The sequence below is a fragment of the Eptatretus burgeri genome, chromosome 10 (genome assembly GCF_056783735.1).
Source record: "Eptatretus burgeri isolate ZD-2024b chromosome 10, Ebu_testis_v1, whole genome shotgun sequence".
Taxonomy (NCBI): domain Eukaryota; kingdom Metazoa; phylum Chordata; class Myxini; order Myxiniformes; family Myxinidae; genus Eptatretus; species Eptatretus burgeri.
The window spans coordinates 90,570,803-90,587,941 of record NC_140970.1 but is presented as its reverse complement, the minus strand read 5'-3'; the positions used below and the strand labels follow the sequence as shown (position 1 = coordinate 90,587,941).

The window sequence follows — 17,139 nt, the reverse complement described above, 5'->3', positions numbered from 1 at the left end:
GCCGGGCCGATGAGTTCGAGTTCGAGTTCAAGCCGGTTACATCAATCATCCGCCTTCGACCGACTGCCTTTGTCCGAGTGGTCCCATTCTCGGATTCCTAATTTCACCACAACGTCCGCAGTTCACACGCAGGCCTTGAAGATAGGCCGGACGCGTCTTCTCCATGGCAACAAATGCGGCTTTCTCCATTGGTCAAAAATAATCCCGGAGGCGTTCCCAACCAATGGGAGAGCGTCGGGGCGAGGTTCATCACAAGAGGGTGGAGCTTCGCTTTCTATATACGGTACTGTACATGTGTGTATATATATGAAATAAAATTGAGGTAAACAGTGCAGGTGTGGTAGTGCGAATGTAGTCGTGGCCGGCAAGGAAGGAGTAGAGTGGTTGAAAGCGGGAAAGTTACCGGCACGGTAAACCCCCGTGCCCATCGAGTCCAAATTGTGGATCTTCTCCCCCCAACACCATCCTCACCATCGCCACACGCCTCGCCAGAGCTGATGGGCCGGTCAGGCCGGCCACATTGACCCAACGTTTCTCCGGCTCCACTCAGGTTTGTCCGCAGTTTCTTCCCGTCGTCGAACTACACGTGTGTGATCACCGATAAATCGCTCATCGATTTAATCTTGTACTTTGAGATATTCAGTGAAGACATAAAGGTCTTCAAGTAATGTCTGCAACCTGGAGTGTACACACTTTATCCGAGAGCCTTTCCCGCGCCGACTTCGTCTTGCCCCAGTTCCTGTGGTCGAGGCCTCCGAGACGCTCCACAGGTTTGCTCCAAACTTGCCGAGCAATGCACGTGCTGCTCTGACGTCATCGGTCGGTGACGCAACTAGCACGACTTGTTAATACTATATACACTGATATATATATATATATATATATATATATATATATATATATATATATATATATATATATATATATATATATATATATATATATATATATATGTATTGCATTATTTACAATGTCCTGTCTCGTTTTATGATCATTTGACCCTCTAACCGCACGACAGCCCTGGACGGGTAAAATAAGAGGAAATCCTTAAATTGAGTTCTGATCAAATGTTGGTTGTGTTTCCTTATTACCTGTGTAATGTCGTCACTTCCGCTATACATTCCCTCTCTTCTCACCTTTGGCACTATTTATTTATTTATTTATTTATATTAATTTTTATTTCGGCAACACCTCCATTAAGTGGCGGTTCGTGCTGGCTCTAAAAAAATTATTATAATTATAAAAATAATTATTATTATTTTATGCAAAGTCGAGGCTCATGGAAGAGCGGGGTGACAAATGGCAAAGAGACAACTTCTTGACGGTTGGGTCACAGGTGTAAGCATGCAACAAGCAAGCGGAGAGAGGAGGGAAGGAAACGGCAACCTGCAAGTCAGCGGGTTGGGTGAGGTTATTTAGGGCCCACCTGCAGCGTTATCTAGAAAAGATCACGGGCAGCGAGGGGACATGTGGTTAGTTGATGGTGCACCACTTACTTTGAAGCCCTGGAAGGAAGATTATGATTGAATTTTGGCCGGAAGAGAACTTTTAGTCTCGGCATCCGCCATGACCCTTCTTGTTAGTTCTTAGCCATGAAAACGTTCCTAGCTTGTGAGTACACCAAAGCTATGTCAAGGGTATAGGCCTCCACCTCCTCCACCCTCCTCATGTCCCTTCACAACCACCTCTCACACCACCCTAACCACAAACCACCTTCAATCCCAACACTCACCTTGCCCTCCTTTCTTGCTCCTATCGACCTTTCTCTTCATTCCTCTCAATGTATCCCTCACTTTATGGTTTTAGATGTTCCCTCACTGAAGAACTTCAATGCAGGAGGAGGCCATTGGGCACATCAAGCCTGCACGATGAATGCCAACCTATGGGTCTTACCTGTTCTCCATCTTAAAAATTCTGAGCATCAAGCAAAGAAGCAGCACATACCATTTTTTAAGTTTTTGGTACGACTCGGCCGGGGTCAGGTGTGAACCGCCGACCTCCCACACACAAAGCGGATGCTCTGACCATTATGGCACCGAGTCTTGTTGAACTTTGCATGTGTAATAAGTAGATGTCCCCTTTCTCAGCTTTTTATCAAATAAGATTTTTCAGCATATCCTTCACCTGTGTGGAATGAATTCGTTTCAGGTGAAAAACTACAGGAGATTTTTGGCCTGCGTGCACAAAAATGAGGCTCATCAAAGAGCTAAACGACGTTGAAGGGAACAGAAACAAGGACTTGGAAGATGTGGATCTTGGATGTCGGTAGATTCCAGCAGGATCATTGAAAGTAGGAAAGAAAAAGGCAAACTGCTTAGGAAATGAGATTATGGTGAGATTGTATCGTACAATTGGTCAATTTTTTAAATTTTTTTTTACCTCTACCACCAAAGGTGGACGAGGGTTATGTTTTCACAGCTGTCTGGCTGTCTGTGAGCAGGATATCTCAAAAAGTTATGGACAGAGTCATGAAACTCGGTGGACAGGTTGGGTGTGTGACGAGGACAAATTGATTCGATTTTGGTAAAGATCTGGATCTGATATATATATATATATATATATATATATATATATATATATATATATATATATATATATATATATATATTTTTTTTAAATTCTGTAAGTGATTCTTCACCATTGAGACATGGGTCCAAAAACGATAGATAGAATGATATCTCAAAAAGTTATGGATGGATTCAGATGAAACTTGGTGGATGAGTTAGTAAGGTGACAAGAACTAGTCAATCTGATTTTGGTTCTGGTCCAGATACAGATCCAGCTTATCATTGGGATACAAAACGTAACTTGTTCAGCCTGGCGGAGGTATGCGCTCCACCGAATACCGCTCTAGTTGTCTACTGCACATACAGGTCCAGGCTCGTTGGAAGGTGTGGAAGCATGGGGCAGGATTAGCAATAATACATATAAAGCATCGACGATGGGTGCAGGAGACGACGTGAAATGGATGAGATGCTGTTCTGAAGGACTGAGCCAAGAAAAAGACAGACTGAGGAAGGTGAATGCATATACATGAGAGAAAAGTGGGGATTAAGGAGTGGAGGTGAGCATAAACATTGGGTTTGTGGAGTGTAACAATGAATGTGTCACCCACCGACTTGGATTGGAAAAGGCAAAGGCAGAGATGAGCAGCTGGTCGAGAAAATAAATAATATTTACCCTCGCCGAAGGAGAGGGTATTGCATTTGGGTCTGTCTGTCTGTCTGTTTGTCTGTCTGTCTGTTTGTTTGTTTCTCCACACAGAACTTTCGTGTTTTTCTCCGCAACTGCTTGTCGGATTGAGACGAAATTTTCACCATTGGTGCGACTACACATGTAGAATGTTTCAATGGTAATTATGATGTCATGGGTCACGTGGTGTGGCAGCCATACTGGAAAAATGGAAAAAAAAATTGGACCTCCATTTCTGAAACCGCACCGAGGAAAAAATTTGAAACTTGGCAAATGGCAAGTACTCTTCATGGGGAATGAGTGCGATATATATATATATATATATATATATATATATATATATATATATATATATATATATATATATATATATATATATATATATATATATTTATGACGTCCTAATTGCATATGTAGAACGCTACGTCCGATCAGTATGAAAATTTTTGAGGGTCATCTCGGGATAAATTGTTCCACAAAAAAAAAGACGTCATCAGTCCCCTGATTTGGCAGCCATATTGTTTTTTTTTTAAACCTTCAAAAATCTTCTTCTCTGAAATGGCTGAACAGATCGAGGCGAAAATTTAAACATGTGACCGCCTATCCATGAGGAACAATAGCATCACACGCATGATGTCAGAGGTCACATGGTTTGGCAGCCATATTTTATTTACCCTAAAAATGTGTAAAATTCTTCTTCTCCAGAACATCTGGACAGATTGAGGGGAAACTTCACATAAATGTTCCCCAAGGCATGTGTGTATAAGTTTGTTCAGGAATAATTGATGTCAAATGGTTTGGCAGCCATATTGAATTTATGAAAAATATTAAATAATGTTTTCTCTGGAACCGCTTGATCAATCGAAGTGAAACTTCACAATTGTGATCTCATAGCGATGGGGAACACCTGTTTTAAATTTCAACTTGATTGGACACATGGTCTGGCAGCAAGAATTATTAAATTTTTTTGATGTGGGTTTTAAAAAATATTATTATTATTATTATTATTATTATTATTATTTTTGGAATAAGGCTCATTTGAGGCCTGGATGGGTTTGAGTGTAAAGGAGTAGCAGATGAAATGTGAATCCTATCCAGGTTCCTCCTGATAACTTCATCTTTGCTTTTTGCTTGTTCGGGTTCCTTCTAATTACTCCAATGCATGACTGTACCTACCTATTTGGTCTTCCATTTGATTTGAAAAGAATTTATTTTAATCCCCATTCTTAATTCAATTGACTAATAATAAACGTCGTCGGTCAGGGTCAAGTGTCCGGTTAAAGCAGAGTTTCATCAAAGCGGAACGTCTTGGTACCCGGTCATCACTGCCAGCAGTTATAAAGTGGCAGCTCTAATTATGTCTCTTACTAATCATGTAACACACCAGTACACAAACACCACACAAAATACTCCACACAAAACAAGTCCTGGCAAGGTTCTGCAATCTCTGATTGCAGAACAAGAAAACAGCTCTTTTTCTTGTTTCTGCTGCAGTACAATTCGCATCACCTGGTATTTATTGCATTCCTTTAGATCTATAAATGAAATGGATTAAACCAGTTCTTTTTCTCACAAACTAAAGCAAAGTATCTGCTTTTTGTGATTATATATATATATATATATAAAAAAAATTCATTGAGGACCTATCCCCCACCCTTCTCCCCACCCCCACAAACCACACTATATTTGAAGATGACCACAGCTATTTATCTTAGATTTCATTGGGACCTGAGAGCATGCTATGCTTTGTGGTTTTTGGACTTGAACGTGCCGCATGATGACAAGTGTGTGGTTTTATTTTCCATCTTTGAAAACATGCTTAAGTGTCGTCATCTGTGGCTGATGAAGGTGACCCATTTGTGCAAGATGCTAAACTCTGATACTACCTGCCAAAATTGAGCTGTCTCGCTGCGTAATTAAATGGCTCGCCAAGTTGCATTGCCGGGGCCCTGGTCTGCATTCCGTCTGTCCGGCTGGTCCGTCACAAAACACATCTACAGACTACACTGTGATTTGATCAAATCGTGCCGACGTTGGGGAACAATCCTTTTGGATGGTTTTGGCCACTCGGTGAAACTGGGTCATCGATTGGTCAAGCTAGGTTCGCACTCATTTTTACGAACCACGCCAAAACGGTTCTGCATTCCCACCTTTGGTCCTTCCCCATCATATTGATGCACACCAATCGATCGTGATGCCCGTTTTAAAGGTTGCGCGACTCGCCAGCGCAGGAGTCATCCGGCATGGAGGTTCCAACCTTTGCTTGCTTTGCTTGCTGCCCTGCTTCAAACATTACGGAGACGTCTGGTGTGTTCATTTCAACAATTTGGTTAAAACAAATATTTGTACATGACGGTGATTGTACTTGGATCATGTTCACATTAATTGTGTAACGCAGAGAGCATTTTGTTTGAAAAATAAAGTTCTGACCTTCATTGGTGGAAAAAGTGTTTTCTCAAAGCACAAGATTTTCTTTCTAATCAAATAAATAAATTAAAATGTTCATTTAGTCACATATTGGCTGTTCTTTTGTTGATTCTATTTCCTCGTTTGATCAGAAAAATAAATCGTCGAACACTAGGGACTTGTGGGGGCTATCCTTGTTGTCCTTGGATTTTTCGAAGTTGGATTCGTTTGTGTAATTTCCTCTTGTTCCACACACCAGTATTCCGATTGTTTTTGCACATGGGTGTTGGTGTCTGTCTCTGCTTGGAAATTCCTTTCATTGCTTCAGTGTAAAAAGCCATATTTTGGTTGGTGTGGTGTGATGACATTGGGTGCTTCATTTAAAACATCAAATGTCGTCATAATGTATAATGACGTGTGGCCTTTGCCAATTTCCAATCCAGTGCAGATACGTACATACGTACACACACACAGAGAGAGAGAGAGGGAGGGGAGGTGATTAGCAGGCCACAGGTCAGAATGCATCGCACCTGGCTGTAGAAACTATGGTGATTGCCAAACATACTTTTAGAGGGGAATTACGAATTATCCTTTTTGAATTGGCCTGTTTATTGTTTCCACTTGAGCTCAGGGTGCTGGAATCCCAGGTCCGCATCTCGTATGGGTTGGAAACCGGCATAAAGTGGAGCCGCTTGGGAATGATGCTTCATTTGATCACTAGATTAAACAATTTTAAGGGATCAGAAAAGCCACCAACTACCTTTGCTTTGAGGCTGAATGAAGGAATCGGTGTAAGTTACTACTGGTGGTAGCAATCTGCTTTACTCTAAACCAGTGCGGCAAAGTGGTCTTCCTTACCGCAGCGGAGACGAACAGTTTTTAAAATTAAAAATGTATCTTAGTCCTACATTCATTACCAACAAGGACCACAGGTGAATAAAACGGTCTCTCTCAATCTGTAGTCATTGTTTACGACGTGCCAAATTCATTCGTTAACTAGCTGCGATTGAAGACATTCGGTCAGTCCTCCAATTTGAGACCAGACAAATTGACGTCAAAAAATCTTTCGGTCATGCGTGATCGGTGGTATCAAGTTCCTACCAAATTGATTGATACTGTATCTGCAATCTGTTACATTTTGCGACATCACACATTGCAAAATGTACTTTTTCTCACTTTTGGAGAAAAAAATTCAAAATGACTGGGCAGGAGCCATTCATTCGTTGGCCAGAAGGGAACTATGGGAAAATGGTTGCAATTGAACTGCAATACATGGTAGCATGTGTAAAAGTTGCAGATGCTGTTGTCTGCTTTGCCGTCTACTTCTTCCTCTGTTGGATGCAGCGCATGGCTTCGGGTAGCATCCTTTGCTGGGGCACGGTGGTGCCGCTGATGTGGTATCTCTTGTAGGTTAGAGCAGGAATTTAGAATATGTTCAGGATGCTGGTGATGGCGAGCCTATTCTTCACAGAGGACACCGTGGGGTCTTTAACGTCGACTAACTCATGCTGGCAGATGGGACGCCCAGTTTAACGTGCATCTTAGAGTCGGAACACACATCGATGAATCACCCTGCCTGTGAAACACCGGGATGACAGTTTATAGCTGGGCCAAGATTCAAACCCAGGACAGGTAGCTCAGAGGAGAGTGTGCGTCCCTCTAAGCCATCCTGACAGCCCCTGCTTTCCCATGATGGTCCACTTTACCATGGCTTTCCCCTATTGTGATCTGTCATCTGCTGATGTCGTGGTAATTCATGTAAAAGTACATCAACGTCTCCGAATGTCCTGGTCTTGCATGTCATACGTCCCAGTTCTTTGTTCAAAGTAGTTTTGGCTGTTGTTGTTTATCCCTGGCAGTTTTTCTCTGGCTCTGCCATGGAACATTGGTCAGAGTGGTGGGTTATAGTGTCCAGAAGCTCAATTCACAAGTTTCACTTTACAAGCTCGTGAATCGTGGCATTGATTTGGAACTTGACCAGGGTGCCGGCGATAACTCGACATCCTTGTCCAAAGACATTGCACGAAGAGGAAAAACGCAAACGATTGAGAAACTTTGCTTCACTTTGCTGTCCTGCTTCCCCATGGCACCATTGCCATCTCAGCATGTCACAGTTTTGCAATTCCGAGCTGTGACGCAGCAGCACCAGGACCAAGGGAAAGGGCCGGGACGATGGCAGATGGTGAGCCGTGATTCGGTGCTCGCACCAACCTAACGCCCGTGTCATATTCTGAGAACTGAGGGAGTGTCGTGACGTGGTGCATGATTGTCCCAAGTACAGCCATTTCTCTTACACACGGAGTTCCCCTTCAGGTGCCTGGGTGTGGTTGTCTAAAGGCCTCCCTTCTATTTTTGGTATCTGTTTGCTTGTTGGCTTTAAGTTGGGCACGGGTTGCTTGCGGGTTGTTTGCTTTGAGCAAGTGCAAGTTAAAGAGCTGCTGCTCCAAGGTTCGACTATGCTCTGTTTTGCATAATTTCAGGCATTTGTGTGTATACTTCCGGTCGCCATAGTGATCCAGCTGTTTAGCCACCTTGGTGTCAAACATGCCTCTTGATTCGATGTATTCTGTGTAACTGCCATGTTTGTCCAACAGGTAGAGAGGTAGCACACTTTTACCTAAGAGGTGTTTCATTCCGAACGCAACTGTAGACTGTCGGATTGGTGCTTCACGGGCCATCTCTCACATGGACAATAAGCTGGGTGTCTCATCTGTTAAACATCCCACGGTGTCTTTTGTAAAGAGTGGGGGGGTATGCTATTGCCGGTACCCTGAACAAATTACAAATTCCCACCCAGACAGCAGGTTCGTGAAAGTATGGGGCCAAAATTTTCCCCCTGTCGATTCCACAAGGTGGGAATAATTGGGGCTGTTGAAGTAGTGAGCGGTATTGTGTAACCGCCGTGTTTGTCGAAACAAATTCTGACATTTTGAACTGTTTTTTTTTTGTGGTTTTTGCCAGTGATTTATGTTTTTAAAGTATAATTTGTTGTGTACACACACAGGGGTTTATGACAAAAATGGATGAAAGTTGAGGTTCATATGAGTTCCCTTGCTAAGAACTTGAACACAGGAGGACGCCATGAGGCCCATCAGGCCTGTGCTGTGGTTGTTTGTCCGTACTCTGTCCTTCTTCAAATGTTGAGAGTCAAACAAGGAAGCAGCACGTACCATTTAAATAAAACAGCGTTTGGTATGACCTGACCGTGGCTTGGACCACCGACCTCCCAGACTCGGAGCAGACACCGCAACCATTACACCACCGGGTCTGGAGAAATCGGCGGGGTAAACGCCACTCGTCACAGCAAAATCTCCGTCATGCAGGAAATGAGTTTCCATTTGCAATGTTCTTGGTTCACTTCAATATTTCTCATTTACAAAAACGTGCTTCTAAGCCCCTCTGACTGTTTGTATTACGTCCTTTGCCTTTTCTGCCCGTGGCTTTGTGAATTGTACACGCTGTGACATTGATTTGTTTTCACACTGGATACAGGTTGGTTGGTGAGTGTGATGAAATGTGTGATGATCACTTTTGTGTGATTATTATCTTTTTGAGAAATTAAAATAAAATAAAAACCGTGGGATATTGTGATCGGCTCTTGTCTTTGTCTGTTGGGTGGTCGCAAGACTACCCTTAGTCTCAGGTTTTCCGTCTGTCTGTATGTCTGTTGGGTGGTCGCAAGACTACCCTTAGTCTCAGGTTTTCCGTCTGTCTGTATGTCTGTTGGTGGTCGCTAGACTACCCTTAGTCTCAGGTTTTCCGTCTGTCTGATATGTCTGTTGGGTGGTCGCGAGACTACCCTTAGTCTCAGGTTTTCCGTCTGTCTGTATGTCTGTTGGGTGGTCGCTAGACTACCCTTAGTCTCAGGTTTTCCGTCTGTCTGTATGTCTGTTGGGTGGTCGCGAGACTACCCTTAGTCTCAGGTTTTCCGTCTGTCTGTATGTCTGTTGGGTGGTCGCGAGACTACCCTTAGTCTCAGGTTTTCCATCTGTCTGTATGTCTGTTGGGTGGTCGCGAGACTACCCTTAGTCTCAGGTTTTCCATCTGTCTGTATGTCTGTTGGGTGGTCACGAGACTACCCTTAGTCTCAGGTTTTCCATCTGTTGGGTGGTTGCAAGACTACCCTTAGTCTCAGGTCTTCCGTCTGTCTGTATGTCTGTTGGTGGTCGCTAGACTACCCTTAGTCTCAGGTTTTCCGTCTGTCTGTATGTCTGTTGGGTGGTCGCTAGACTACCCTTAGTCTCAGGTTTTCCATCTGTCTGTATGTCTGTTGGGTGGTCGCTAGACTACCCTTAGTCTCAGGTCTTCCGTCTGTCTGTATGTCTGTTGGGTGGTCGCTAGACTACCCTTAGTCTCAGGTTTTCCATCTGTCTGTATGTCTGTTGGGTGGTCGCAAGACTACCCTTAGTCTCAGGTTTTCCGTCTGTCTGTATGTCTGTTGGGTGGTCGCTAGACTACCCTTAGTCTCAGGTCTTCCGTCTGTCTGTATGTCTGTTGGGTGGTCGCTAGACTACCCTTAGTCTCAGGTTTTCCATCTGTCTGTATGTCTGTTGGGTGGTCGCAAGACTACCCTTAGTCTCAGGTTTTCCATCTGTCTGTATGTCTGTCGGGTGGTCACGAGACTACCCTTAGTCTCAGGTTTTCCATCTTTTGGGTGGTTGCAAGACTACCCTTAGTCTCAGGTCTTCCGTCTGTCTGTATGTCTGTTGGGTGGTCGCTAGACTACCCCGTCTCAGGTTTTTCATCTGTCTGTATGTCTGTTGGGTGGTCGCAAGACTACCCTTAGTCTCAGGTCTTCCGTCTGTCTGTATGTCTGTTGGGTGGTCGCTAGACTACCCCGTCTCAGGTTTTTCATCTGTCTGTATGTCTGTTGGGTGGTCGCAAGACTACCCTTAGTCTCAGGTTTTCCGTCTGTCTGTATGTCTGCTGGGTGGTCGCGAGACTACCCTTAGTCTCAGGTCTTCCGTCTGTCTGTGTGTCTGTTGGGTGGTCGCTAGACTACTGTTATTCTCAGGTTTTTCCATCTGTCTGTCTGTCTGTCTGTTTGTTTGTATGTAATGGACAGCTCCGGAGGCCAGAGGAGTCAACCGATTTTGATGAAACTTGACTGGTAGGTTCATACCAGAATCTAGTTCTATGCTTTTGAGCACCGTTGCTATGGACGCAATCGTTGCCTAGCAACGGGACTTTGACATTTTTTAAAAATCCTAAACAAATAAAAAATTCGAAAATCAAAAATCGGCTTCTGCACTTTTATGCACACTTTAATCAACTTTGTCAAAAATTTTCAGCCCCATCCGTCAAAAACTGTATGACTAGTATGCAATTATATTACTATATGCTTTCACCCCAACGTTCGCGTTGGGATTCCCTAACGTAGGGTTAGGGAATCGAACACAAATGATGAATGGACAGTTGCTCGTCATGTTCCTATATGGAACAACGAACGGCAGAAATGCCACCTGATGTGTTCTCTTATCCACATATTTCAAATTCGCCTTAGTCTAGCGACCACCCATGTTGCCTACCGGCTTGTTGTTCCATCTGTCTGTCTGTCTGTCCGTCATGCTATCTCCTCCTAAACGGTTGCGCAGAAATTCACCAAACTTGAGAGCGATGATCACCACATGGCAAGACGGTGCGAGAGCGGAATCATTTTTTGGCCCTGTCCCTTGGGGTCGGGTCAAAAGGTCAAATACCAAAAATGCAATTACGGGCAAATTTTTAAACTTTTTTTTTTCTTCTCCCTCTTCAATGAAACCCTGTAAATGCATTCAGCATTGGGGGACGCATGGAGTGTGAAATGACTGTTTTTTGGATCTGATCCCCGATTCATGCCCCCAGTGGGGTGGGGACGTAGTATCGCAGGGGGTCAAAAACGAGAAAAACAATTTTGACTCATTCCTGGTGGAACTTTTTGCCTTCTTTCAACTTTACTTGTGGTGGGACGGGTGGGGATTTGCGATGGCACTCCATCGACTTTGCTCTAGTTATTATCGTTAATATGAATGTGAGTTAATATGATCTGTCAGCCTCCTTTGTAAGGGAAAGTAGTCGACCTGTGCGGTAAGCGGCAAAATCGTTGACCACCCTCCCACACCACCGCTTACTTCATATGTACACCTACCCGCTCTTCCCAACCTTCGTCGTATACATTCTCAACCGTCCATCCATTACATCTCCGTTCCTCGCAGACCCCCTTTCCTGCCTTCTCTCTTTCTATGAGCCACTTAAAATTTTCTGAATTTGGCTCCCCCCCCCCCCCTTTCACATGCACACGTAATAAGTAGTTGATTTCTTGCTAAACATCAGGATGGTTCCAAACAGGTCTGTTGATTGAGCTGAAATGTTGGCGGGCACCTGAATCGATGGATGAATGGAGTCGACTGTGTTGCTAGCAGGTGAAAAGTTCACATCTTGGTCTTCCAGTGACGCGTGGTGCCGTCGGGTTGCTGAGAGGGGAACCTTGTTTTATTTTTACATTTTCTTGGTATTTCGAGTTCGCCAGCCTACGTAGATGTCAGATTTAACAAGAGGTGATCCTCGGGCCATTTGACCTAACTACTCTGGTTACCTGTGTGGATTTGTTTGTTTTCTCGTTTGTGTGCGTCACACCTTGAAACGTCTTGCATACTTGTTTGCTCAAACAGACTCATCTTCACGGCTTTTGTGAACATGCTGCTGTCGTCCGTAGCGCTGCACTGTGGATATCGTGATGGTTTGCCATAAGCATCTCAGAACATGGCTTGACATGGCAACTTTCATGGATTGTTCGTATGCTTCGTTTTGACGTCTTCAACTTCTGCTGAGATATTTGAGATCCATTGTATGAAGTTTAAAGTTGTCCTGCTTCTCCAGGCAGAAATGAAATGGCCTGGGAAATGGAATTGCCGATTTACCAGTTTTGTTGAACCGGCAGAGCAGCCTTTGGAAGTGAACTCTTTCAGCGGCAACTATTGAATTCCCTCGCTTGGGATTGGATCTACTGAAGTCTTTTTCTGCCTTTTGATCATAGAGTGACTTGGCTCTTTGTCAGTTAGTCGGTCTGTGGCTTTGTGACGACCGTTTCCCACCGCACACCCTCCTTCCACACATCCCCCCGAAACCGTCTCACAGCCTTCCTGCATTGAGGCGAGGTATGTCTGGGGAGGTCGCGGAGCTCGGGCCACGGCTGGGAATGTGCCCGTTTTGTGGCTTTGTGATGGGATATGGGAGAGTGCTAGGTGTTTAAGGTTTCCTGTAATGTCTATCCATGTCTGTCTGTCTTTTTGTCTCTTTGCTCTGGTTTCACATGCTGTACTGAGTCGACTTATTGTCATCCCTTAATGTAAGCATCACCTCGTGGTTTACAAATGGTCATCGGTTTCCTTCTAAAGTACTTTTGCCTGGATTATTTTGAATAACCGCTGTTGTTTGAATGTGTTAACATCACGATGCATTGACTGCGCATTTTGGAAACGTTTTGCAATCGTCTGTTGTGACGAGCATGATGTAATTGTGCCTGCCGGCTTGTCGTCTGGATGTTTTTCAGTGAACGTTGGCAGAACTTTGGACGGCTGGCTCGCTGGCTGTGTCTCAGGTGTGGGGACGCAAAAATGGGTCAGAAGATCTCTGGTGGAGTCAAAAACTTGGAAGATGCTGAAGCAGTGTGCCGTGCATTGCGACGCCATGCACTCCTGGGGCCTGACTCTTGCCGTCCTCCACGGCTTGACCTGCTGCTGGACTTTCCAATAGCTACGTACGAAGTGCAATCTCAACATGGGTGGAGTGACACAGACCGCTCGCTTAACATCTTTGTGAAGGAGGACGACCCACTGACATTCCACCGGCATCCGGTGGCACAGAGCACCGATGCGATTCGAGGAAGGACGGGCTTTACACGTGGCCTGCACGCCTGGGAAATCGAATGGCCAGGCAGGCAGCGTGGTACGCACGCGGTGGTTGGTGTGGCGACACGCAATGCACCTCTGCACTCAGTCGGTTACACGGCACTCGTCGGCTCCACGCAGGACTCTTGGGGCTGGGATCTAGGTCGCAATAAACTGTATCATGGTGGCAAAGCTATTGAGGCACCGTCTTCAAGTTACCCATCTTTCCTTGGCCCCGATGAGGCCTTCGCTGTGCCAGAAACCTTTCTCGTGATCTTGGACATGGACGAGGGGACCCTCAGCTTTGTTGTCAATGGGCGGTATCTTGGGGTGGCCTTTCGTGGCCTTAAGGGCAGGAGACTTTACCCAATTTTGAGTGCTGTTTGGGGACACTGTGAGATCTCCATGCGTTACATCAACGGGCTGGACCGTGAGTGCATTTTCTTTGGCACACACACACACACACACACACACACACACACACACACACACACACACACACACACACACACACACACACACACACACACACACACACACACACACACATTCTCTCAAGGCTCACATGCTGGGGTGCTCATCACTCTGTATCGCATTGTTTTGGTTGTGCTACAGTTGCCTCGTGGCCACTTTTATGGCAATTCTTTTCATTTCCGGCAAATGAGGTGTTCGGCTACGGGAGGGAGTTATGGGGAGCTGCAGAATGAACCTTTTCCGGCCAAATTTGCTTCTGCAGAAGGCGTAGTGGACCGCAGGTTACAAGCCCTGAAGTAGCTTTCAAAGTTATTATCATTGGCTCAGTGCATGTCTTGAAAGCACGGCTACCCGCAGGCCGCAGGACTCCCTCCGACAGACCACGACCAAGTCGAGAATCTTTTTTATTTATTTATTGAAATCCACTTTGAATTCAGCTAACTTTTTCTGTTCCCCAACTTCTGTAGCTTTTTGTACAACTATTTACGTCCCTCGATCAAAGGATTTTTTGACAAATTGGAAGCTTCTTCAGTGGACGTTTCACTCCCTCCCCCTAACCTCCAAAACCAAAAACAGTTAAAAACACCTATTTGATGTTTGATGCTTTGAATGAGGGTAGCATAACTCTGTTTTGGAATGCAGGAGTGCCAAAGAAGAAAGCTTTTTACATTGTGTGGTAATGCCAAGTGTGAGAATCGGGCTCTGTCGGGGAAGCCTTGGAATTCTGTTTTGGATGATTCAAGCCTTGTCTGGCGCCATTTCCTGCAGGGTCACGACTGTGCACCAACCCACTCTCCCTCTGTCTAGCCATCACTGTCGCAGTAAAACTTGACCCTCTCCCCCACCTTGCCATTGGTTGAGGCAAAAGCGATAGATTTACTTCACTGGTTTCATGAGGGGGGTGAGAAACGACTTGCTCAAATATGACCTAGCTCGACTAACTGCTCGGTTATGAAGCGCATTCGACTTTTTCGTGTCACGCTCCACGCTTGGGTCGCTTTCGATTTGCTGATGGTCCCCTTCGGTCTTCCATCCGCCTGGCTTTTCTCTTATGTCCATGAACTTCCTTGCCAGCCAGGCTTGTTCCATTGTAATTGGATGACGGTGTCCAAATCCTTTTTCAAGTGACGCACGCGCCTTTCGTGGTGGCAGAGTGGGGGGAAATAATTCTGTTCACCGCTCGTGATGCCGCAGTGATATTCCATTGGCGTCGTTTGGTGGACATGTATGAGTTTATTAATTTATTTATTTAATACTCATCCTCTACATAAAAGGATTGCTGATTCCTTTTCACCAGTAGCAGCCTCTGAGCCTTATTTGACCGATATAAGTGGTTCCTCGTTGCGGTCCCTTCTTGTTTTTCTTTTCTTTTTATTGCCATTTCTCATCTTTTTACCTCATGCTGGAGGCATGGGAACAGGATGTCACTGTTGAGTTGGCACATTCCTCACTCAAAGGCCCCCCTCAGGAAATTATGCATGTGTCTGGCATCACGTTTTTCTGATCACCAGGTGCTCACTTTGCTCAGACTGCCTTCTTCCGCTTTCCTCCAGCGTGCAGAGTCCCTGGCCGTTGCCTCGGAATTGTTGCTGTGAATTGAAATTTGGATAAACATTAGTTGGTCGTTAGTACAAATGCTCAAAGTATTCAAATAGCTCTTTATTCAGGTTATTTTAATTTGTCTTTGTTTCATTTCCTTTTCATCTTCTTATTTTTTTACCAATTGCTCACTCATGCCCTGTGCTTACCTCTCAATTACCTTTTCCAGCTGAACCCTTGCCACTACTGGATCTCTGCCGACGTTCGGTGCGTGCTGCACTGGGAAGGGATCGACTGGCGGACATTGATCTCCTGCCACTTCCGCCAGCTCTGAAGTCTTATCTCCATTACCAGTGATGGAGCAATGTGTTATGAGGCTTGCCATTGGCTCAGACGTCGTTGTGGGCATTTTGTGCCTCCTGATATAACTGAGCCACCACCATGTCTGATCGACCACAAAACGAGCTTGGCTGTGGGAGAAGGGAGATGTGGGGTGTAGGGGTTTTGGGAGGAAGAGGGCTTGCCGAGTGGCTATTCCACTCAGCAGCCTATCACAATCCCTCCCATCTGCAACTTTCTTTCTGCTACCAGCAGTGGAGCCATATGTGCTGACTGGAAAACTTGCCTGGTTAACTTGGATTGGGGGAGGGGGGTGTGGGGTTAGGAGGAGTATAAGGGACAACGATTGTGAGCCCCTGCTGCTAATGGCTGTTTTTTATTATTATTATTATTATTATTATTATTATTATTATTTTTGGATAAAGCATCTTTTGCCGAATGAAGTTTTAATCGACTGGTTGTGCAATATTACAGGATTGCTGCACATGGCATCTCCATGTAGCGCAAATCTCTGCCGGTTTTCCAGCGTTTAATGCATCGGCTTCACCAATCGTGCACATCAGGTTCTACTAATTGGTGCCACTGGCTTTTTTTGAATGGCATCTGATCCAATTTATTAGTTGATATTGCATACAATTTGACAATTTTTATTTTTTAGTTTAAAACCCGAATTTTTGTACTTTTAGAACCCGTGCTGACTGCCTTGCCTCTTCCCACTGGTCCGCTCCACCATTCCCCACTCCTGTTTAATGGCAGTGATATCAGCTACTCTTAAACCAGTTTCCACCCTTTATTCATTCTATACCTCTGGCACCTCCTGTTTTGCACATTTTTGTTTTTATCTTTGCGGCTCTGTCCAGCTGTCTCAGACTATATTTTTTACACGCTGTCGCATGCAGAATGACGAAGCGTTTTCCTCTTATTTAAGAGGGAGTGTACATGTGGATTTTTTTTTTAAGTATTGCAATAAAAATGACGAGCTGTGTTATTGTTTGTTTTGTGCAGTTTTTAAAAAGTCAGTTTTTGCAATCTGCATAATTGGGTTATTTGAGGGCCACTCGTAAATTCTGAGCTGTGAGACTTTTGGAAATTACCTTTCGCCTCTGTTCGAGACACCGTCTAATGCAGCAAAAGATGTACAAGCTCTATATTTAGACATGGATTACCTTGATCTGTCTGTCTGGGATTGATTCTCTGCCGAAAACTGTTTTTTTTTCCTGTGTTAAGATTACACTGTGTACAACCAAGCAGTGATTTTGTACAAGGATAAAAGCACTCCTGTGTCGGAGTGGCGGACCCGTCCAGGATTGTGCTCAATAGC

The 17,139-nt window shown here is 44.7% G+C and overlaps 1 protein-coding gene across 6 annotated transcripts; it reads left to right on the top strand.

Annotated features, from left to right (window-relative positions):
- The first annotated feature begins 284 nt into the window (after nt 1–284).
- Nucleotides 285–16,806, top strand: SPSB4 (splA/ryanodine receptor domain and SOCS box containing 4). 6 transcript variants are annotated; one of them, XM_085899338.1, is made up of 3 exons: nt 285–550; nt 13,130–13,896; nt 15,709–16,806. In XM_085899338.1, the coding sequence occupies exons 2-3, from the start codon at nt 13,194–13,196 to the stop codon at nt 15,834–15,836; spliced, it is 831 nt and encodes a 276-aa protein (XP_085755464.1). In that variant the 5' UTR covers nt 285–550; nt 13,130–13,193; the 3' UTR covers nt 15,837–16,806. The 6 variants fall into 6 exon arrangements, with proteins under 6 accessions (XP_085755464.1, XP_085755467.1, XP_085755469.1 ...); XM_085899341.1 differs by lacking the exon at nt 285–550 and adding an exon at nt 7,866–7,953; XM_085899343.1 differs by lacking the exon at nt 285–550 and adding an exon at nt 7,888–7,911.
- The last annotated feature ends 333 nt before the right edge of the window (nt 16,807–17,139 follow it).

Coding starts and splice junctions, on each gene's coding strand:
- SPSB4 (XM_085899338.1), top strand. CDS start 13,194: ATGGGTCAGAAGATCTCTGGTGGAGTCAAAAACTTGGAAGATGCTGAA. Junction 13,897..15,708: donor TTACATCAACGGGCTGGACC/GTGAGTGCATTT, acceptor TACCTTTTCCAG/CTGAACCCTTGCCACTACTG.